General features: G+C 37.8%; 1 protein-coding gene across 13 annotated transcripts in view; it reads right to left on the reverse strand.

Moving 5' to 3' along the window:
• The window catches only part of DST (dystonin), a 508,664-nt gene that overhangs the window by 21,062 nt on the left and 462,661 nt on the right, over positions 1–24,941 (reverse strand). For all 13 annotated transcript variants that reach the window (XM_066252929.1, XM_066252970.1, XM_066252888.1 and 10 more), the window contains 10 exons: positions 24,215–24,412; positions 23,739–23,867; positions 19,884–20,054; positions 18,889–19,044; positions 18,476–18,682; positions 15,664–15,783; positions 12,187–12,356; positions 10,811–10,970; positions 5,718–5,912; positions 5,087–5,215 (listed from right to left, as the gene is read on the reverse strand). In XM_066252929.1, the coding sequence (XP_066109026.1) occupies positions 5,087–5,215; positions 5,718–5,912; positions 10,811–10,970; positions 12,187–12,356; positions 15,664–15,783; positions 18,476–18,682; positions 18,889–19,044; positions 19,884–20,054; positions 23,739–23,867; positions 24,215–24,412 (1,635 nt within the window). The remainder of the gene's footprint in view (positions 1–5,086; positions 5,216–5,717; positions 5,913–10,810; positions 10,971–12,186; positions 12,357–15,663; positions 15,784–18,475; positions 18,683–18,888; positions 19,045–19,883; positions 20,055–23,738; positions 23,868–24,214; positions 24,413–24,941) is intronic.

Genomic DNA, 24,941 nt, shown 5'->3' on the forward strand with positions numbered 1-24,941 from the left:
TGATTTGCTGCTAATGGACTCACTTTGCCCTATAAATAATGCAAGATGTGGTTTTTGGGTGGGTTTTGTTCTTGCCAGCAGCAATTACTGGCCTCTCTCAACCCGGTATTTTCTTAATTCCACACTGTTCCCACTCGGGACCTGGAATCACTGACTGCGCTGGTTCGCGGCCTGTGCCGAGATAGAAAAATAAGTATCCTCTATTAAACCATTTCATTGTGGAAATACCGCTCTTTATGTTAACAGATCATTATATTTATTGTTAACACATCGTTATATTTTTAGATACATACACCCAAATAAAATGGACAGATTTCTCAAAAAGAAGCTTGATAGTGAAGAATCCGATTCTGAAAGTGAGCAAAAGTTAAGTGTAAATAAAATAAGACTTGAAGGCTGATGGGCAGAATTTAATTTACAGCATTTTCCATCACTTAACACTGAACAATACGACTGAATTAGAAACCCATTCATGGAAGCTTCAAGTGATTTTGGTTTTAACATTAACAGAAGAAGAACTGGCAGCTATATTCACTGATCGTGGGTTGAAAATTAAACATAAGGAATTGTCTCTTGAAGCCTTTTGGATTTCTATGAAAGAAGAATAATCGGCAATATCTAAAAAAGCTTTGAACATTTTACTACAATTTTCAACATCCTATTTATGTGAATTAGGACTTTCTACCCTCAACACAATTAAGAGTAAAAAGAGAGGAATTCTTCAATGTATTGATGAGGAAATGAGAGTTTGCCTTTCAGATATATGCCCAAACATTGAAGAAATCACTAGGACACATCAGGCTCATGTTTTTCATAAACACAAGAATGAAAAAACTTAACACATTCATGCCGGGGCCTGCCGAATTTACTAAATCTTACTAAAAATGTATCTATATATATCATATATAAAAAGATAACTTTTTTGTCGTTTTTTCATTTTTATCTCCTTTTTTTATGAATTCTAAAAAGCATAACAAAAAATGTAACATAAAAATGTTTTTTAATGTCAGAATAAATTTAATTTTGTTGTATTTATTTCATTTAACTACCATAAAAGCACGCTTGGACTTTATATTTTTTTCTTTAATATTTGACTTATTATAACATATTTCTCAGAAATTTGTATATAGTATAGCGCGCCTACAATTATTTGTAGGATTTTAAATGCGCCCCAACTTCAAAAAGTTTGAGAACCACTGGGTTAGAGTATCATCCCGATATGCCAAGATTGCAGGTTCGATCCCCGGTCAGGACATAAATAAGTGGAACCACAAATCAACATTTCACTCTCCCTCTCTCTCTGTTCCTTCTTGTCTCTCTAAAATCAATACAAATAAATAAGTAAAATAAAAATATTATAATTTCTCCCAATATATATCCTCTAAAATGAAAGAAGGAAAAAAAACTTTACTAGGAATAGAAATCCAGAGGCCAGCAACAGCTGTACTTTTCCAGAGGACAGCTGATCAGCTCATGTACTCTGGTCACTCCTACACCTAGAAGAGCAAGCTCCAGCCCAAACCCTGAGGACTGGGCTGTCAACTCCCTGCTGTGTTTTGTGCTCTACCAGTCTCACTTGAATGCTACTTTAGCAGTTTGTGCTCATGACTGCCATTTTTTCATTTTTCCGAAGCTGGAAACAGGGAGAGACAGTCAGACAGACTCCCGCATGCGCCCGACCGGGATCCACCCGGCACGCCCACCAGGGGCAACACTCTGCCCAGCAGGGGGCGACGCTCTGACCATCCTGGGCGTCGCCATGTTGCGACCAGAGCCACTCCAGCGCCTAGGGCAGAGGCCACAGAGCCATCCCCAGCGCCCGGGCCATCTTTGCTCCAATGGAGCCTTGGCTGCGGGAGGGGAAGAGAGAGACAGAGAGGAAAGCGCGGCGGAGGGGTGGAGAAGCAAATGGGCGCTTCTCCTGTGTGCCCTGGCCGGGAATCGAACCCGGGTCCTCCACACGCTAGGCCGACGCTCTACCCCTGAGCCAACCGGCCAGGGCCATGACTGCCATTTTTTAAAAATTGAATTATGCTGAGAAGTCTCTAGTTCTGGGGCTCAGGAATTAAAATTTTTATTTTTCTTTTTTATTTTTCTTGTACCAGCAAATGTGTGAAGGGAAGCAGAGGAAGTGAAAATGAATAATATTACTACAAATATCATTACTAAGAAGCCCTTCATAAAATTACATGTTATTTAAATAGCTATGCTATTTAGGGCCCTGGCCAATTGGCTCAGCAGTAGAGCGTTGGCCTGACATGTGGAAGTCCTAGGTTTGATTCCTGGTCAGGCACACAGAAGCAACCATCTGCTTTTCTACTCCTCCCCTTCCTCTTCTCTCTCTCTCTCTCTCCCTCTCTCTCTCTCTCTCTCTCTCATCCCCTCCTGCAGCCATGGTTCAAATGAGCAAGTTGGCCCTGGGTGCTGAGGATGGCTCCGTGACCTTGCGCCTTAGGTGCTAAAATAGCTTGGTTGCCAAGCAATGGAACAGCGGCCCCAGATGCACAGAGCATCAGCCCCAGAAGGGGGTTGCCAGATGGATCCCTGTCGGTGCATGCAGGAGTCTGTCTCTCTGTCTCCCTGCTTGTCACTTGATTAAAATAATAATAATAATAATTAATTAAATAGCTATGCTACTTAAAAATATTTAAAGATTCCTGACCAGGTGGTGGTGCAATGCATAGAGCGTTGGCCTGGGATGCTGAGGACCCAGGTTCAAAACTCAAGGTAACCATCTGGAGCATAGGCTCGTCCAGCTTGAGTGCAGGGTTGCCAGCTTGAGCATGGAATCACAGACATGACCCCATAGTCGCTGGCTTGAGCCCAAAGGTCACTGGCTTGAAGCCCATGGTTACTAGCTTGAGCCCAAGGTTGCTGGCTTGAGCCCAAGGTTGCTGGCTTGAGCAAGGGGTGATTGACTCAGCTGGAACAACCCCTGCCCCCAGTCAAAACACATATGAGAAAGCAATCGATGAAAAACTAAGGTGCCACAATGAAGAATTGATGCTTTTCATCTCCCTTCCTGCCTGTCTCTATTTTTTGCATATATATATATATATATATATTTAAAGATAATTACAGTAATTCCTCACACAACACTGTCGATAAGTTCTGCAATTTTATGCAACTGATGCAAAGAAACCAACTTTATCACAGGCTAATGATATAAACAAGAGTTAAGTTCCTACAGCATCTGATCAATATTACAATGAAATGACACTATTGGAGGACCTACTATTTTTGTGAAAACCACTGTCTCTGCTCTGGATACTTGCCTCCTGGTATTTCTGGGGCTTTCCTGATCCTGCTATGAGGGTGGTGAGACTGCGAGTGGACTCCCTTCTGGAGGGTGATAGGTATAGAGCCTGGACTTCAAGGGCTACTCTGGGACCCAAGCTTAAGTATGTTACAGTAACTCAACGCTGGCTGATGGGCAGCCTACAGGAACATAATATACATTAGATTTTCAAACTGTTGAACTGAATAAAATATTTATAATAAGTAATTTTCCTATCTTACATTCTAGCTTTAACTTTAAATATCTTTTTTAAAAAGATTTTATTTATTCATTTTAGAGAGAAGAGAGAAAGAGAGAGAGAAGGGGAGGAGTAGCAGGAAGCATCAACTCCCATATGTGCCTTGACCAGGCATGCCCAGGGTTTTGAACCAGCGACCTCAGTGTTCCAGGTCGACGCTTCTAGCTTCAATTTTAAATGGTGCAGATAGCATTCCATTTGTCCAGATAATGTCATACAAACTCACGTCACTTTTATTAATAAGAAGATATTTCATTGCTTTTGGTTATGCAATCCCTCATTGAGAGAGCATAGTAATTAAAATAGTAAGTCTTCATAGATGATTTATTTCTAACTTGATTTTGAAAACAAGATTACTCAGTGGTTAAACAAATCCTGTAAAGTTAACAGAAATCTTGACATCAATACTACATTGAGTGTTAGCACTGCAAATATCTGATTAATTTAGTCAAAGGTTAAAAAAATATATATCAGTTAAGAGTTATCTGAACCACTTTCTTAAGGGTTTTTCTAGTTCTGTGCCTTATCACAGGAAAGATCTTGATCTGAAACTTTATGGGCAGATTTTTACTTATTTAATACAGGGGTTCTCGAGTTACAACAATCTCGACATGATGTTTCGAGTTTACGATGCTCACTCCCATAAAAACTTTAAAAAATTGAGACGTGAGTGTAAGCGGTTAGCATTGTACTCATGGACTACGCGGGCGAACTAGTTTGTGTGTGGAGGAAGAATACGCAGTAATGCGGGCTGTGAGTGAGGGAGTTGGCATCACTCATTTTTTGTCATTGTTTCTGTTACTACAGCACAGTGCACAGTACAGTATATTTATTCCTTTTACTTTTTCTGTGGCTTAGCTGTGTTTTTATGTTCTACATTGATTTTACAACTGTGTTAGGGTAGGAAAGTGACTTAGCCTAGGGTGTGTTTTGACTTACACCAAAATTTGGGTTATGTCTCTGTTGTAGGAACGGAACTGTGTCATAACCCAAGGACCCCCTGTAGTATTTAATTTATCAATTTATAATTTATACTAGAGTTACTTCTCAAAAGGATTTAAGGTGTTTCTTGATTAAAAACAGAGGTTTAAAAATAAAATTTAAAGACCCAATTATTAAATTACTGCTTGTCTTGTATGAGTCAAAGTTAATAATATGTAATTCTAATTGTATACCAAACTGCTCAGTAAGGAAGTGTTTCAAATATAAAAGTGCAACAAAATTGACCAGTTTTGGTAAGAAGCTAAATAATCCCCTAGAAAAATCAATAAGCTTCCTATAGATAGAAAAACAAGAGACTAATTTTAGAATAATCACCTTCTTTATAAAGAAAACATAAAAATATAGCTACACACACCTGTGCCTAGGTGCATTGGGACACACCTGTGCAAGCAAGGAGAGCACAGGTAAATTCTCAGATGTATCAGATCTTTACTTAGTTCTCAGAAAGGAACATATTCATATGGTTGACATTATTTGCAATCACAAGTCTATTTTATTTACTGTTTGATTTCCTCACTTAGTTTTTACTTAGCATTTATGTAACTCACTTTATGCTGATCAATGAGAGTCCGAAGGGCATCCTCGTCGTCAGGGAGAATGCCATGGAAACGAAGGGTCTGCTCCGCCTCCGCCAGCCACTCCAGCAGGGCGTGCACCACCGCGTGAAACTCCTCCGCCTAAAGGCACGCAGACGTGCGCGCCCCAAAGAAGAGTTCCAAATGTGCCTGTTAGTACAGTCGGTTCTTCCTCTCAATGAAAAAAGTTTTACATTTAAATCGATTAATTTTATGTCCTTCCCCGTTAAGAAGATAAAGCTACACTGTGCTGCATTTTATAAATGTAAGAAAATATCTAATATAGAAAAAAAGCCTTTCTATATGAAGAACAGCTCACCATTTTAACAATCTGATTTTAGATGAATGGCAGCCCATTATACATTCAAGCCGAAAAATTACTCAAGCAGCATGTTTCTATGAAGACTAGAAAGCCTCCCTGTGTAGTAATTTAAGTTCTTGGGGGAGGAAGGGGGTAGGGACCAAAGCAATGATGCTGTAGAATTTCCTTCTCTGTGACTGTCTTGGCTGAGAAATGAGCGTCCACAGCTCTTCAGGGGACCAGTTCTTACTCAGGCTTCAACACCCTCTCTCTACACCCAGCCATAATTTACACGACTTTTACCTGACGCAGCGCTGCTTCTAACCGTGTTTGCTTTGATACCGAAAGTGCGCACACCGTCTCCCAGCGTGTGCTTAATTCCTGCATCTGGACCTGGACCCAGGAGGAGTCGTCGTGGCTGCCTTCTATGAGCTCGCGGGCGGAGCGCTTCAGGGCCTGCACGCTGCTGGTTCGCTTCCCCAGTTCTTTTTGGAAGGCCTGAGAAAACCATATTTTTATAGAAATTAATTTTTAATTACAAAAACGAAACAGTAAATGGTAATTTGAAATATACAGGTGTGGGCAAAAGCAGGTTTACAGTTTTGAGGGCCTGAAACAGAGTTTATTCTCGTGTTATACATTTTTCCATAGGAACAACTGTAACGTACTTTTTACCCACACCTGTGTATGTGTAAATAGCATCATGTACAGATCTCTGAGACCTACAGTTGAAGAACCTAGATTTTTTCATAGACTCTTCAGAAGACATGACACACTGCTCCTATCAGAGTCTTGTTAAGAACAGTCTCGTATCTTAGAAACAGCGGACTGACGGTTGACAAAGGGAGAGGGATTTGGGGGAGGGTGAAAAAGGTGAAGGTAGATTAAGAAGTACAAACTGGCAGTTACAGAATAGCAATGGGGATGGAAATTACAGCCAAGGGAACAGAGTCGATAATATTGCAATAGTTATATATGGTGCCCAGTGGGTACTGGAAATATCAGAGGAACACACTGTAAAGTATATGATCATCTAACCACTATGCTGCACACTTGAAACTAGTACAAAAGTACAGTAAGTTGTAAACTGTAATTGAAAAGTAAAATTTTAACTTTTAAAAAAGACTTATAAAGCACTGTCTTGTATAGATTGGTACAATCTTGTAACATTCTCCTGAGTGAACAATCCTATTTTTTAAACAACACATTGAATTTAAATAATGGTGGCCACCCTTTATTTCAATTCCACAAAATAATTCATCAAATTTCCTTTTAATCTATGATTCCTTAAGACGGTGTCTCAATTCCTCTCAAATCATTACTGAGTACCAAGGAGGTGCTGGCTATCACACTCTTTTTTTTTTTTTTCCTGAAGTTGGAAACGGGGAGGCAGTCAGACAGACTCCCGCATACGCCCGACCAGGATCCACCGGCATGCCCACCAGGGGGTGACGCTTTGCCCATCTGGGGTGCTGCTCTGCTGCAACCAGAGCCATTCTAGCGCCTGAGGCAGAGGCCATAGAGCCATCCTCAGCACCCGGGCCATCTTTGCTCCAATGGAGCCTTGGCTGCGGGAGGGGAAGAGAGAGACAGAGAGGAAGGAGAGGTGGAGGGGTGGAGAAGCAGATGGGCGCTTCTCCTGTGTGCCCTGGCCAGGGACCCTCAGAAATTCTGGCAGGGGACCTCGTAGAGTTGGCATGTAGTTCTTTTTTTCTAAAACATGCTTTTGTCTTTTACAGCATCCTGAGCACTCCTATAATGTCAGATGTTAGTTTAAATCCTTGTCACCTTGGAGTGGAGTAAAAGCTTTTTGGGTTTTTTTCCCTCCCATCTAATTTAGGTAAACTTTGATGTGCCAGGAGTTAGTTATATTGGCTTCTTTTGGCCACAGACTTAATCCAAAAAATGAGTCCATGGTTCTTTATTTCTGATCCAAGAGTCTGTATATGAAACTAGATCTTTCAAATAACCAACTTCACATATAGAATAAAATTAACTTATTTTTTCTAAAAAAATTCACCATAAATGAGTATTACCAAGCACATTCTATAATTCTGGCTATATTCATGGCTTTCTATTTTGGTACTCAGATCATTCATAAAAGAGAGCCCATCAAATCGAAAAAGATACAATGAGATGGAAAAATATTCCTTGTTCTTGGATAGGAAGAATAAATATAATCAAAATGGCCATAATACCCAAAGCAATATACAAATTTAATGCAATTCCCATCAAAATCCCTATGAGATTTTTTAAAGAAATGAAACAAAAAATCATCAGATTTATATGGAACTATAAAAAACCCCGAATAGCCAAAACAATCCTAAGGAAAAAGAATGAAGCTGGGGGCATTACAATACCTGACTTTAAACTATATTATAGGGCCACGATAATCAAAACAGCATGGTATTGGCAGAAAAATAGACACTCAGACCAATGGAACAGAATAGAAAGCCCAGAAATAAAACCACATATATATGGTCAAATAATCTTTGATAAAGGGGCCAACAACATACAATGGAGAAAAGAAAGCCTCTTCAACAAATGGTGTTGGGAAAACTGGAAAGCCACATGCAAAAGAATGAAACTCGACTACAGCCTGTCCCCGTGTACTAAAATTAATTCAAAATGGATCAAAGACCTAAATATAAGACCTGAAACAATAAAGTACATAGAAGAAGACATAGGTACTAAAATCATAGACCTGGGTTTTAAAGAACATTTTATGAACTTGACTCCAATGGCAAGAGAAGTGAAGGCAAAGATAAATGAATGGGACTACATCAGAATTAAAAGTTTTTGCTCAGCAAGCGAAACTGATATCAAAATAAACAGACAGCCAACTAAATGGGAAATGATATTTTCAAACAACAGCTCAGATAAGGGCCTAATATCCAAAATTTACAAAGAACTCATAAAACTCAACAACAAACAAACAAACAATCCCATAAAAAAATGGGAAGAGGACATGAACAGACACTTCTCCCAGGAAGAGATACAAATGGCCAACAGATATATGAAAAGATGCTCAGCTTCATTAGTTATTAGAGAAATGCAAATCAAAACTACAATGAGATACCACCTCACCCCTGTTAGATTAGCTATTATCAACAAGACGGGTAATAGCAAATGTTGGAGAGGCTGTGGAGAAAAAGGAACCCTCATTCACTGTTGGTGGGACTGTAAAGTAGTACAACCATTATGGAGGAAAGTATGGTGGTTCCTCAAAAAACTGAAAATAGAACTACCTTATGACCCAGCAATCCCTTTACTGGGTATATACCCCAAAACCTCAGAAACATTGATACGTGAAGACACATGTAGCCCCATGTTCATTGCAGCACTGTTCACAGTGGCCAAGACATGGAAACAACCAAAAAGCCCTTCAATAGAAGACTGGATAAAGAAGATGTGGCACATATACACTATGGAATACTACTCAGCCATAAGAAATGATGACATCAGATCATTTACAGCAAAATGGTGGGATCTTGATAACATTATAAGGAGTGAAATAAGTAAATCAGAAAAAAACAAGAACTACATGATTCCATACATTGGTGGAACATAAAAATGAGACTAAGAGACATGGACAAGAGTGTGGTGGTTACCAGGGGTGGGGGGAGGGAGGACATGGGAGGGAGGGAGGGAGGGAGAGAGTTAGGGGGAGGGGGAGGGGCACAGAGAACTAGATAGAGGTTGGCGGAGGACAATCTGACTTTGGGCGAGGGGTACGCAACATAATTTAATGACAAAATAACCTAGACATGTTTTCTTTGAATATATGTACCCTGATTTATTAATGTCATCCCATTACCATTAATAAAAATTTATTAAAAAAAAAAAAACATAAAAAAAATCAAAAAAAAAAAAGAGAGCCCATCAAAAACAATTCAAAACTAGTGTGACAAATTCTTTGTTGATTTCAGTCTAATAGTGTTAAGTGAGATGTGCCTGCAGACACACACATACACACATGTTCACATGACACACACGTTCATATACAGCACCGTGTCTAAATAATCTATTTGTAACAGGACTAGTCCGATAGTTCTGAGTAGACTTTCCAATGTACTCTGTGTACTTGAGCCTTCCAATTGTATTACTAATGCTAAATGATTAATTCATTCTTGATGACCTTTAATATATAAAAAACCTGGCAAGTGCCTAGGGGAGTAAATATTTAGACAGTGAGCTTACAAAAATGGTATTTATGTAAAAAGTAACATTACACTATTCATTACTCATTGAATGAATGCCAGGGAATGAAAAAGTTTATATTCATCATGCACAAGACATTTGTTTTAATATAGGCAAAGCAGCATAATTTTTAAAATTTTTAATTTTTCAGGTCTGTCCAATGTTCTTCATTAATTCTTTTATTTTCTTATATTCAAAAGAACAAACTCTCCTTTATTGATACAATGAGATAATATAACCAGCAGAGGGGAACCAAATATGGAAAAGGATCAACTATACATTAAAAAAAACAGTAAGATCAAAATAGCATAACCAGGAAAGTATAAAAAGAGTATTTTTAAATGAAACAAATTTTCTGAATTTAATTGCAGAGGGTAACTATACCATGAATTCAAGTACAATAGTATAAGATATCTATATAGAAATTCAACTCTGCTGTAACCATTCGACACTGGTACAGTGCCTCATGTTGTGTTTAAGGCTCGTAAGTTTTAACACAGCGCTTGACATAGTCTAGGACCTAACACTCCACTACAACCGGAGGTCTCAAACACGGCCTTTGATTGGCACAACAGTTTAACACACATATCAGGAGACTGTAAGGAAATCAATTTTTTTGAAGTAATAAATCCTTCGCAGCACAGGCTGTTATCCCATAAGTTTCTGTAGTTCAAGGGACAAGGTTAAAATAGTGAAAAAAAAAGAAAGAAAGAAAAGCAGCTGATCATGACCACTATAGATCATGTCACAAATCTATCCACTTATGCAATGACCATGTTCCAGGTCACTGAATGAATGATCTTAAATTATATTACATAATTATTTAAATGAATAAAAAAAGATAGTCAAGCATTCTTGAAACATGTTTTAAAGCACCAAAGAATGAAATCACTCTCAAAGTTCTAAAAAGTCTTGGATATGAAAATTTAAAAAAAAAAATCATCTTACTGGTAATAAAATAATTTCCCTATATCATTTTTTTTGGTTGACTTCATGAGTCTGCTCAAATATACATGCATTTCAATATTAAAGACTGTTACGTAGTATGATATATAGTCTCTAAGATTTTAAAAGTCTAAGTTAAGTGGTCACAGTTTCATATATATATATATATATATACACACACACACACACACACACACACACAAAATCAGAATAATCAAATGAGATGAATAAAATGTCCCAGATAACAATACCTTGTGATTATCGATTAGATTCATCACTAAATCAATGTCTCCATGGACGGGCTGGTCTTCTGCCAGCTGGGGCTCAACTCTGTATAACCAGTCAATGAGGGCCTGCAGGGCATCTGTGAATTGTCCGGAAAATAACAGAGCTTCTTCCAATTTGTTTTGTCTGGGGGAGGTAAGGTGGAAAAATCAATCTGAGCAACAAAAAAAAACAGCCAATACATCCTAACATCTAAAAATCATTTATGAAGTTTGAGCTGTACTCAAGAGAAAAAAACGATATATTGGTATTCATCACTGCTTGTTTCTTTGCCTTCCTTAGAAAGTAACAACAATTTTCTTTTTTATTCCTTAAATACATGGTATCTGTTCCAGGAAAATTCCCTCTGGAAAGCACAGACCCTTCAGTAATTTATCTTTTAAATTGTCAAACAGTAAAATCAAGGTTTTGGGGTACACAGTTCTATGAATTTTAACACATGTATAGATAGATCCATGTAACTATCATCATAATCAAGACACAGAACAGTTTCATCATCCCCCAAATTTTCCTGTGCTTTCTCTTCAAAGTCACTGCCGACCCCAGTCTCTAACCTCTGGCACTTACAGATCTGTCTGCCATCACTCATCTTTTATTTTTTCAAGAATGTCATATAAAAAAAACCATTTCTCTGACTATATGACATTGTAAAAAGCATGACCTTTTGAGACTGGAGCAGATTTTAAAAATTAAAAACAAAACAAAACACAAAAATACTTCCTGTGAATTTCCCTAGTGTGGAATACGATATTCTATTTAATCTTGATACTGACGAAAGTAATTAGACTAAGGATCAATGAAAACATTTCTAAGATGTGTGAATGCTTTCAGTACTCTTGTACTTTCTTAAATTAAGCCTGCGCCTTCACAGTTGAAGGGCAGTAAGAGAGAGGAAGATCAGGAAGGAGTGGATGGAAGCCGGAAGGGAACACAGGGGTCAGACCAGGAGACCTCGCACAGTAAGAGCCTGTACTTCAGTTCATATGAAGGGGACCGACAAGCTTCCATTTACATTTTAAAAAGACCACCTGAGTAGTTCTGTAGAAACTGGAAGAAAGAGGGCAATAGCAGAGCTGGGCAGACAGTGAGAAAGTAACTGCTGTGGTCAGGTGTGCGATGACAGAAGCTTGGAGAAGGTTCTCACTTTTGAGTGAATCAAAAATAATAACGAAGAGCAAAGCCTTCTCAGTACAGATTCTATGAAAAGGGGGTAGCGTAATGGAGGTACAAAGGACCAGGCAAAGGATGTATCTGTGGGTCCTAAAATGTCCCTGCAGAGCACGACTCTTGTACATCTGAAAGAGGTCGCCCAAAAAACCAAACTGCCTTAAGAACATTCTACCTTTCCACGGATTTTCCACAGATCGTATCCCACTTGTCTCTGAGTTCACTCAGCATGTCATCCAGCTTCAGGTTGTCATCAGCCAGGGAGGTTTTCTCCTTCAGAGAACGTCCTGTTCTGTTGGTGGTGTCGTAGACAGAATGTTTGGCTCCCAGAGATTTCTGAAACTCCTGTATGTTTAACAAGAAATCAGTGTGCATTTAATTCAGGACTAATAATCAAATAGGTAAGAGACATTAAAAGAAGCATCCCTAAATAAATGGCGTCCAATCAGAGAGTGTAGTGTTATACTCTACACAGGAACACATCAGGATAGGAACTCTTTAAATTTTAAATTGAAGGATTTATTTTTCTGAGAAGCCAGGTGTCTCCAAAGGCACCTACCTTACCAAGAAAATCATTTCAAAACAAAACAAATCCTGAACCTTTTGTAGCTAGCAACCAAAAACAGTGTGCTAGTTATAAGATGGAACTGTTAATAAACTATTGAAAATCCCACGGTTTAGGGAGGAAAATGTAGTTAACATTCTAGTATGAATAACTATAGGTCTAGTAAGGACATGGAGTGACTCAATAATATATAAATTTACAGGTTTTTTTTTTTTAGTCAAACATTTATCGTCACACATTTTTTAATTCACAGTAATGTTACATGTAATTTTATCTGTGAACGAGGATGAGGGACAAATAAGGACCACATCTATAGATTCCCTATGTTTGGATCTACTGTTCCTTCTATTCACACCACTTCTCTCCTCCCCACCTTAGAAATGACATACTGAAGTCTCAAAAATTCACAGATTATTCTTCTAAGCACCAAATGGCTATATTGCTAACATGACATCTGCTTTGCTACTTTTTACATTGTTAATCTTCATGTTGGTGTGTATATATGTGGAAAGGGTGGATTCTATTCTTTCTACACTCAATTATAATAAGCATTTCTGGAGCGGAGATACAGTCTTTGTAGGCAGCTTATAAGCTCATAAAATATTACAGGTATACTTAATACAGTGATTCCAAATCCTGTATTAAGCACATTAGAATCACCCCAGAGAGTAAAATGCTATGCAAATGTATAATTTTCCAAAATAACATCATTACAATTATCTGATGTTTTTATTGTCTTTAAAAACAAGACACTTTAAGTGTCTTATAATGACTAAGATATTTATTTTGTCTTGTACTAAGAGGCAACTACATCTGGAAATTGTTTAGCAATGAACATCATTACAATGTAATACTATTTCTTTAGTTTGTTTTCTGTAAATATTTGCTATTTTAACAGAATGTTAGTTTTAGAATCATAGCATTGACAGATTTTCTTCATATAGTAGATACATAATAAATATTATAGTTGAATACCGGATAGGTTAATACTTTTTAAAGACAAAAGCAACCCAAATAATGAACAGAAAAAACAGCTTTTTAAATTGGCATAATGTACCTTGTATCTTTGTCTGAAAGAAATAGGGATTATGGCAATAGGGAAAACAGAGAATCTAATATCACTCCTTGCATATTTTTATTTCTAGGATTCTCTAACTTAAATATTCAATGCACTTTCTTAAGACTGTATGACACATCTATAATCAAGTTCAAATAAAACATTCTATACTGAGAAGGAGGTTCTCATTTTTCCATCAGAAGGGAAGAAATGAAGGTGCTGCTCACTATCATTGCACTGCCAATATTAGATGTGGCAGCAGAGGGACACAGCGTGCCAGCAGACCACGCCACTCATAAGCCCTCATCTAGCCAAAAACAGATGCTTAATATGTTTCCTTCCATCATCCAAGGATCGTAACCCTTCAAGGTTAGTTAGATTCACCAATGGAAGCAATCAATGTGCAGATAATAGCTAGAATTTTCTGATGATGACCTTACATCACCCCAATTTTTTCCATTCTTTTGTAAATTACCATATTTCAAGCAATGATTTCTATGTAGATGCCTAAAAGTGTAAAACTTTTCAGGAAACACTTTTTTACCCACATCCTTACCCTGAATGCTGATCAAAAGAATGACAGAAAGACAAGAATAGATTTTAGGAAGAGGAGGAAATGTGCTTTGAATGCCACCTAATAGGCATAGAAAATACAAAATGCAATGTTTCTACATCTTCTAATCTACACAAGGAAGCCACTGACTAGTGTCTTTGAGGGTAAGGACAGACTTTCATATACCCACACATACATAACAAAATGCCAATTTAGGCAGAATAAATCAGTTTTTCCCAATGTACTGTTAAAAATATCTATTTGGAGAAATATATATATATATATTTAAAAAAAATTTTTTTACACAGAGAGAGAGAGTCAGAAAGAGGGATAGATAGGGACAAACAGGAACGGAGTATATTATTTTTTATTATAAAATTATCTTCTACACGGCCTATGAAAGAAAATACAAAACAACTGTGAAAAATTGAAATGCCAATGTTCGAACCCCTACAATCCTTTATATCAGGGGTCCCCAAACTTTTTACAGGGGGCCAGTTCACTGCCCCTCAGACCGTTGGAGGGCCGGACTATAAAAAAACTATGAACAAATCTCTATGCACACTGCACATATCTTATTTTAAAGTAAAAAACCAAAACGAGAACAAATACAATATTTAAAATAAAGAACAAGTAAATTTAAATCAACAAACTGACCAGTATTTCAAGGGGAACTATGCTCTTCTCACTGACCACCAATGAAAAGGGTGCCCCTTCCGGAAGTGTGGCGGGGGTCGGATAAATGGCCTCAGGGGGCCGCATGTGGCCCACGGGCCGTAGTTTGGGGCCCCCTGCTTTATATGTTTTAGACTGGAAAGGACTTCCAGTTTTAATGTTGTTTGTTTTCTTTTATCAATTAACCCGGGATCATAACGGAACAGTCCCTGCAGCATGAAGATACTATGCCACTTGACCAATGTGAAGGACAATTGGTTTTAAATTTCATGTTGTTCAAATTGAGTAACGTTTCTTTCCTCTAGTGATGAATCACAGAATCAACTAAGAATTTAAAGGTGATTGTGAAATATATAAAGACACAATATGTCTTTTTTTTTTTTTTTTTGTATTTGTCTGAAGTTGGAAACGGGGAGAGACAGTCAGACAGACTCCTGCATGCGCCCGACCGGGATCCACCCGGCACGTCCACCAGGGGGCGACGCTCTGCCCACCAGGGGGCAATGCTCTGCCCCTCCGGGGCGTCGCTCTGTTGCGACCAGAGCCACTCTAGCGCCTGGGGCAGAGGCCAAGGAGCCATCCCCAGCGCCCGGGCCATCTTTGCTCCAATGGAGCCTCGCTGTGGGAGGAGAAGAGAAAGACAGAGAGGAAGGAGAGGGGGAGGGGTGGAGAAGCAGATGGGCGCCTCTCCTGTGTCCCCTGGCCGGGAATCCAACCCAGGACTTCCGCATGCCAGGCCGACACTCTACCACTGAGCCAACCGGCCAGGGCCACAATATGTCTTTCTTAATTGTTGACTCACCTTATGCTGCGTGAGTTGCGTTTTTATTTTGTCTGGATCATTGGCGATTTCCAGTTCAGAATCCAAAGACTTTTCTGACTCTTCTAGCCACTCCATAAGTTTACTCCACGCTTCATGGAACTATAAAGAAATTCACATTTTATCCAGAAAATTTTCTGATATACTCACTATACTTAAAATCTAATACACATATTTTAAATAGACATTAATATTAATGGAAATGTTGAAAATTATTAATTTCACATTTCTCCTGAAGAAGGAAAGAGTAGTGGTTTCATCAGATTACAAACTGCTTTGTTAACACTTGGCTTTTGCGGTCCTGCCCGATGGTCACTTTGTTATAATTCATTCAAGCACATAAAGTTTAACAAAAATGAAAATGTTACGGAGTACCGGGGAGAATTTTTTCCCCTTTCTTTTGCTTAATAATTAACATAAACTCTCAGTGAATTTTATTTGCTTCCTGCTGTCTCTTGACAAATCCGGGTTTACTTTTAAGGTATTTAATTTTTATGTTAAGAAAAAGAACAAAACGAGAGAGAGAGGATCAAGTTTGTAATCTGGCTTTAGAAGGTAACATGCACAAAAAGAGGTCATTTGATTCCTATTTAATACAAAGATAGTTTAACATCTTTATGTTTGCTATCACAATCCTCAAATTAATGCCTGTGCCTCACATATTGGTTTAATATGTAAGAGCATCCACAATACTTGTGTTCTAACAAAATATAATTCTCTTTGTCATCTACAACCTTGAAATAGTCTGGTGCTACATATATTTAATTACATACAGGGGCCTGTTTTCTGTTTACCACTGAGATCTCATGGGTACTATTTTTGGAGACCAAATTGTTAAAATGGTTATAAATTATTTCTTATAATAAACTTAAAGTAAACAGATACATAGCAAAGATTTAAGTAATCAAAATAAAATCTGTTTTATATCAAAGCATATTACTAATGAAATAACAAAAAGACACCTCTCACAAAAACAGTACAAGAGCACGAATCACAAAGCTGCAACGGTGCCCAGAGATCATGTCACCCCAAATCTGCTCTCCCTGCACATGCCTTCCACCACTCCGGTCAACTCACACACGGAGGCCGGCACAGGCCCAGGTAATGTCAAAGTCAGAGAACGATGGTCAAGATGCGAGTCAAACTGAGATATTAGAATAAAAACAAGGCTACAGCTAGTCACAGTGTTAGGTAGTCTTACTACAAATAACTTTGGCTGTAACAGGTGGATGGTAAGTATAATGGTACAAATAGGTCCTAAAGCTGGTCCCCCTCTCAAAACTACTTTTAAGTCATACAAAGAGAAGAAATGCTATACTTTTTGCACTGAGACCAGCAGAACATCCTTATAAATTTAAACAAATTGAGAAAATAAACTTGATTAAATGGAAAAGGGAGGAAGATAATGGACAACTGGCTTCTGGCATCCGAGAGATTTTTATAAGCTAGATGCTCATAACTCAAAAACGCCTATACTGCAGATGATACTGTTACATATGTAGAGAGAAAAATGTCAGGCTCATCATTAATACTGCCTTACAAAACCCTTAGAGACCGGTTCCATTCCAGAAACGCACTTATAACATTACATTATCCTACTTCCCACTCAGAAAGGGATGGCATGTAATCCTCCAACAGTGTCATCTGTCATTTCTAAAGCCTTTAAAAATGTTTGTATGTCGATAGCTTCAAACACTGAAACTCTAGACTCCCAAACATCTTTTATATCACCCAACTGAGCCGAGGCCCCCAACAATAGAGTCCAGCACCAAGGATGGATAAATGAAACTGAATGGAACAAAAAGAGTAATAAAATTCAGCCTCAATGTTACACTTCCTGGTTTCTAGTAAAAATCAAAGATCTAGACCAGGGGTCGGGAACCTATGGCTCATGAGCCAGATGTGGCTCTTTTGATTTGGCTGCATCTGGCTTGCAGACAAATCTTTATTAAAAAATATAACGTTAAAAATATAAAACATTCTCATGTATTACAATCCATTCATTTCCTGCTGCTCATGTTCATGGCTGCTGGTGGCTGGAGCCAATCACAGCTGTCCTCTTGGACAACACCAAATTTTTATTGGATAATGCATAACATACACAGGTTGTTGTATGGCTCTCATGGAATTACATTTTAAAATAGGTGGCATTCATGGCTCTCTCAGCCAAAAAGGTTCCCGACCTCTGATCTAGACCAGGCAAGGTGGGTGCATATTTCTCTCCCCTGAAGAACAGAGACACATGATTTTACATCTCTGTGTTTGGTACAGAATAGAATATTAACAAAGTATACAGACTCAGAGAGGTGAGGAGTACCAACCAACTCAGACTGTGTTCTTTAGAAAGCTGCCTCGAAGGCTAAATGTCTGGCTCTCAGCTGTGACAACTTGAAGAAAGTTTGGCTTATGAATTAAACAGAAAGTAGCAATCTAATAAAGTATGATGTCTCACTCTAAGTATGAGAGTGAAATTTGAAAGGATTAAAAAAAAGACAAACCCAATAACAAAAATGTGAGCCTCTTTTGGGGCCTTACGATAATGGTCTTGCCTATGAAGTCAAACTATAACCAGTCTTTTCCAGATCAGTCCCCAGGGCCTGAAGTTGCTGTCAGGTCAAAAGAGATGTCATCATCCCAGCTTCGGCCATGGCCCCTTTAGGAAAGAAACACCTTGGCTCCATGCCGGGATTGTTACACTAATACAGCCTGCAATAAAAGTACTTGAATAATGACATCTATTTGAACAGCCGAGCTGATTTATTGCCAACTGCAGAGAATCTTTATAAAGGTTTACCTGCTTGGCCCTCTTCCTTGCATCATCCAGAGATCTTCCTCTTTCTACTAACCGCTGGACCACTTTTTCCCATCGACTTTGTACACTGATAAGGAGATTCTTAATGAGGACAACATCTTGTTTCTGGCTAAAATATTTGAGGTGGGTTCCAGTTTTATCCAGCTCTATTATCTGCTCACGGTGAGAATTTACTTCATTGGCAAAGACCTTTCCCAAAAAAAAAGAGTAAAATCAGAAACAAATGAAAAACTGATCTATCTTGGAAATGCTTCTAGGGTCATATAAGCTGAAACTATTTTAAAGGCCAAATGAAAGTTTTCATACTATCATATTCATGTTTTTGACGTTACAACAGCCTGCTGCCTAAAAAGGTCTGAAATCAGAATGCTAGCCATTGGAATATGCTAGCATACCTTGTGCTCATCGATTTGAAACAAGACTGTGTCCAAGATAAGACTTGGCCGAGAAGCTACATTTAGGGTCTGTTCAGCCTGGGTAAGCCAGTTGATGAAGTCTTGGAGAGAATTGTGGAACTCCATTGCCAAGTTGAGGGCTTCTTCCAGTTTAGTCTGCAAAGAAAGATTATCTAGTATTTGATGATATTTAAGAGTCCTGCCCCCAACCCTTTCCCTAAACCACTCTCTGGCATATTTCTTTTCTATCTCTACTTTGTTTATGCATAAGCTATATTACTTAAACAGTTTATAAGTATAATGGATCTTAACTAAGATAGTGGCAGACCAAAACCCCTAAAGTATAGTAAGAAGCATCTTACTGCAGCTAAAAACATTTTAATATACATATGCATTAAACTGACGTAAAGGGGCAGTTAACCATAGAACACAATTACTAAACAGAATCTATAATAAGAAAACTCAGAATCACACAATTTTGGGGATCACAATACTATGAAATATATTTATGCTGTCAGTGAGAGCATACAATCTAGTATTCCTATTCTATTATTTTTCTTATAGCATCAGTAGTCTTTTTAATCCTGTTTCATGGACCTTTGTTATGTAAGTGTTTATTATACATAAATAATTATCTCATTCTGTTGATCTCCCCTTCTCCACCCTCCTACATACACTCTTAGTTAAATAAGTGTGATTGGAACAGAACTATTTAACAATCCAGCATTCAAGTGGTTCACAAATATTAAAATATGCCCAGTAACAGTGATCTACGATATTCCATTATCTCTGAACAGATTCCTTTAACTCTGTTCTTCTATGTTAAGATAGAATACTATTTTCAACTGACCCCTATGAAACCTCCTGATGTACACAAAGAAAATTCAAACACGGATCATTAAAATTCCACTGATCATGTTACTCGGAGATAAGGAAAAACCCATGAAATCAAACAACTAAAACAGTCATTCTATTATATTAATAAAGGCACATACTTTCCTTTCATTGAGTTTGCTTTCCACTGATTTCCATTTTTCTTTCAAGTTATTTATGTCTTGGTCAATATTTGTCTCTGCAGATTCGGGGCATCTTGCAAGCATCTGTTGGCCTTTCTGCATCAGATTCTTATATGTTTCTTCTTTAACATCAAAGGCAGCACAGATTTCCTAAATTGAGATATCCCCCACCCCAACCAAGTTATAACATTTTAAGAGAATAACAGCTAAGAGTTATTATTCCAGGTCCTCAATCCCAAGCCCTTTATTATACATTCATCTCTATCCAGCATACAGAATAACCCTGACACATTCAAACCTTCTCTATTTTGAAACAACACTTACACCTATAGCCATGCCCTATCTATTGAGAAAGCAAATGCTATCATCATCAATCCGTTTCAGCATGTGAAGATTTGTGAAACAATATTTGAAATATTATCAAGAAAGTCTTCATTGTATAGCAGTGGTTTTCAACTGACAGTCCATTATAGTTGAAAATCACTGCTGTACAGTAACCTATAAGCTCTGTAACCTTTGGCAAGTAAGTTAACCTCACTGAGCCTCAATTTCCTGCTCTGTAAAGCAGGTTCTAAGTCTCTCATTGGCCTATATAATATAATGACTATAATATTTTTTGGTGTAATGTAATTCTGGGCTCAGAAGACATCCAGTAGCTAGAAAGTCAAGACTCAGTGTACTAAGACATTTAAGTTAATCATTCACTTTGGAATCACAAAAGCCAAACTTGTAGTAAGTACTATGAGAGTATTATTCTCATTTATAACATTTTTAAAGCTTTCAGCTACAATGAGTGTGTATCTTCTACAAAGAATATAAAAAATACTGTTTAAACAAAATCAGAATTTAAAATCAATGAAACAAGTTACGTTCATATTAAAAATTAGAACTAGTTGTAGTCCACTGATTCAAATGTAATGTAGGTCAAATCATAGTTCCACTGAAAACTTATATAATCTATGCCTAACATTTTACAACCGAAATATAATTCAAAGAACTCACTTTATTAAAGTGCAGAATTCAGTGTTTTATTAGTATATTCACAAGGATGTACAACTATTACCAATAACTCCAGAACTGTTTCATTGCCTCAAAACTCTATGATTTCTTTTTTTTTTATAATTTTATTTTTTTAATGGGGTGACATCAATAAATCAGGATACATATATTCAAAGATAACATGTCCAGGTTATCTTGTCGTTCAATTATGTTGCATACCCATCACCCAAAGTCAGATTGTCCTCTGTCACCTTCTATCTAGTTTTCTTTGTGCCCCTCCCCCTCCCCCTTTCCCTCTCTCTCTCTCCCCTCCCCCCAAACTCTATGATTTCTTAAGCCTTAAAAAACCCTTTCTAAACATATTTACATCATTTCCTACTAGAAACTTTTAATTCTAAAGCAAAACTTTTAAATATAGCTAAATCTGAAGAAATCATAATAGTCCAGGTTTTTTGGGTCCTTTCAATTCTAACACAACCAAATTATTAAAAATGTATTACAAATATCAATAACTTTAGAATTCCTTAAATCTTGGAATTTCTGTAATCTGGTAAATTACGTCAGGTTATACCAAATTTATTTTACATACCCCACCAAAACCACAAAAGCTAATACCTAATATTTTCCTAAAAGTAAAATATTCTAAAAATAAGCTCTTTGCTCTCCAATTTTTTACTTGTATTCTTCTAAATTAACATGTTAAAAATACTAGTTATTAGAGGTTAATTCCAGGCATGTTTATTCAAAAATTCAGCTCTGGCTGGGTAGCTCAGGTGGTTAGAGCATTGTCCCAATATGCCAAGGTTGCAGGTTCCATCCCCAGTCAGGGCACATACATGAATCAACCAATGAGTGCATGAATAAGAGGGAAAATCTCTGTTTCTCCCTCCCCTCCTGCCTTCCTCTCTATTTAAAAATGAACTAAAATAAAAGAATTCATTAAAATTATATTTAATAAACACTGTAATTGCTACATAGGTACTTCCAGGAAAGTAAAAAATGTATCTGGGCCCTGGCTGGTTGGCTCAGCAGTAGAGCGTTGGCCTGGGAATGCTGGGTTGGCCTGTGGAAGTCCTGGGTTCGATTCCCAGTCAGGGCACACAGGAGAAGTGCCCATCTGCTTCTCCACCCTTTCCCTTCTCCTTTCTCTCTATCTCTCTCTTCCCCTCCCACAGCCAAGGTTCCATTGGAGCAAAGCTGGCCCAGCCGCTGAGGATGGTTCCATGGCCTCCGCCTCAGGCACTAGAATGGCTCCGACTGCAGCAGAGCAATGCCCCAGAGGGGCCAAGCATCATCCCCTGGTGCGCATGTCAGGTGGATCCCGGTTGGGTGCATGTGGAAGTCTGTCTGTCTGTCCCCCTTTTCTCACCTGGGTGTGTGTGGGGGAACAACCCCAAAAGAAAAACAACATGTATCTGGAAGTCAGTCAGGTTCTATGGAAAAACAAGCACTCCCAAGTCAATTACTTTTTCAGTGAACTAATGGTCACTTGGGGCAGGAAAAAAAACTATAACTGTAACAATAAAACCACAGACACAATAATTTTCTAAAATAATGTATACCGCTCACAAAAATTAGGGGATATTTCAAAATGAATATGAAGCAATAAAAAAAGCATTTGATTTTATTAAACAAGAACATCAGAAAAGCAAACAAGTCAAAGAAAGTTGTTCAATTATGCAAATGAGATGCACAACCAACTTTTATTTCATTGGTGGAAACGCACTGTACAGAAGGCTGAAAGTACTGGAGTATCTGCACGCTCCCTGATCCCTGAATTTTGTGAGCAGTGTACACTAAACATGTCTAGAAAATTCCATACTGGATCAGTAGGATTCATCTTAACTGCTCATGGTAATCATGATATGAATAAGATGTTAACACTACTATGTTTCTCACAGTACCTATAAATATTGAAAATTATTTCCAAGTGAGTTTTAATAAGCTCCTACAACAATGTTACACATCTGTTAAAGAATACAGAGTTTAATGTGCAGTGGCTCATTTCTTTCATCAAATCTCTAATTACTTCTACTTTTATTTCATAAGATACTAATTATCAGTCTTTGAGTAATTTAAAAATATTTCTGATGGAAATTCTCGTGTGTAAAAATTAGAGGATTAGTCTTCAAAATCTAAAAGACTTTTTTTCTTAGCACTTTCAGAACTGAATTATAATGGGAAATGACTAAGAAATGTCAATAAATCGAAGGCAGTCTAAATTTAATTTGCTCGTTCATGTATCTATGAAAGAAAGCCCGAGTCTCGCGTTGAATGGTTTCTTCCCCCTTGTGCGTCAGCGCTGACGGGGCCACAGAATCAGGGCAGGAGCAGCCACAGGCAGCATGCTCCAGACCGGACAAGCAGGGGCCTCCTATCACCACTAAAACAACTAAGTAACTTGGTTTTAACGGAACAAAAATATGTTTTCCAGCCTTCCGAGAAACCAGGTGCAAATACAATGATTATAACAATCATTTTTAAGTCAGTTCTGATTACTTTAGGGATCTCTCTTTTCACTCAATGAGCAATACTTCTGAATTTACACAATGTTTATTACTATCCATACAAGTTTATCACTTTATGGGGGAAGGTATACTTCTAAAGAAGCTCTAAAATTCTAAAACCTCTTTTCATATACTGACACACCAACCTTTGAAATAAAGAATACGTTCTGACTTGAAAAGTTAAATCAATAAATGGTGTTTCTAGCACTATTACATAGAGATTTCTGCTGTCAAACTGTATGTCCTATAAACCCTCTGCCACCAGGGCCCATACAAAACGGTCAGTTTCTTCATCCGAGGCTAGAGCTGTAGGAAATAATACACTTACCATGTGGGCATTAAGCTGCTCCCTGGCTGTTTCTGGTAAACCTCCCAGGGGTTTAGATGCTAACAGATGGCGCTCCGTGTCGGTCAGCCACTGCTGCAAATCCTCAATTTCGCCATGGAACCCTTTAGCCTAGAGTGATAGAGAGTTTTAAGTTCGGGCCATAAACATTGTCACTTTCAAGCAGAAAGCAAGGTTTAAGCAGTTCAGCCTGCTGCCTCTCTATGCATTCTTAAGAACAGCCAGGTGCCATTAGGTTCGCCTTGCTTTTCTTCTTCACGAGCACGCCAGGAGATAAGGCTATTATTACATTAAATACTAGAGAGCTGTGTTCTCATCAGCTCTCTTCTTTATCCCACTTATTTTTACTCTCCTTAAGGCAGAAAAATTAAGCAGGGGTCTGTAAACCAATGAAAGAATCCCATGCTATTTTGGTCTTGAAGGCTATAGAGAGTTTCAGAATATGGTCTCTTATTTACCTGGCGCAGGGCACCATCCAGCTGCTGCTTCCTTTGTTCTGTTTTTTCCAAAACATTTTGCCAGCGTTGATTTAAGACCTCTAGTTTGTTCTGAAGGCTGCTTGCTTCTTCTCCTGCACTTGATTCAATTAGGTCATTTCCTGCTTTATTAACAGCTTCCACTGTGGACTGATGAGCTAATACATCATTTTGGAGCACCTGCAAACATTAAGATAACACTATGTTAGCTACCTCATAAAGTGTTAACATCACCTTTAATGCAATTGTTTTATTTCCTGGTTTTGGATCATTCTGAAACAAAAACATAATATACATGGAATTTTAATACTAACAAAGTTTTAAAATGATGGATATCTTTTCTCTTACTTTTGCAGCTTTCCTGTCTACCAAAATACCCCTGAAATGATTATGTGAGACCACTGCTAGCTCCTCCCATTAGAGTAGCTTTGCAATGGGTGACCTTAAGTATCTAGGCATAATTAAAAGGCTCTAAAAGTATTCATCTGATTCAAACTCATTTTAATTGAACTTAATTTTAATGCTTTAAGTAAATAATTTAGAAGATAGTTATTTCTCTATATTCATTTTCAAATATAAAATTACCTTTCTAAGATAAATAGTACCATGTTTTACAATTAGCACTGTAAGAGAGAAAAATTATCATAGAATATTCTTTTATCTTCTCTTGTGGAAACGGTGCTAGAACTGACTTATTATGTTGACAGGA

Source organism: Saccopteryx bilineata, chromosome 1 (genome assembly GCF_036850765.1).
Source record: "Saccopteryx bilineata isolate mSacBil1 chromosome 1, mSacBil1_pri_phased_curated, whole genome shotgun sequence".
NCBI lineage: Eukaryota > Metazoa > Chordata > Mammalia > Chiroptera > Emballonuridae > Saccopteryx > Saccopteryx bilineata.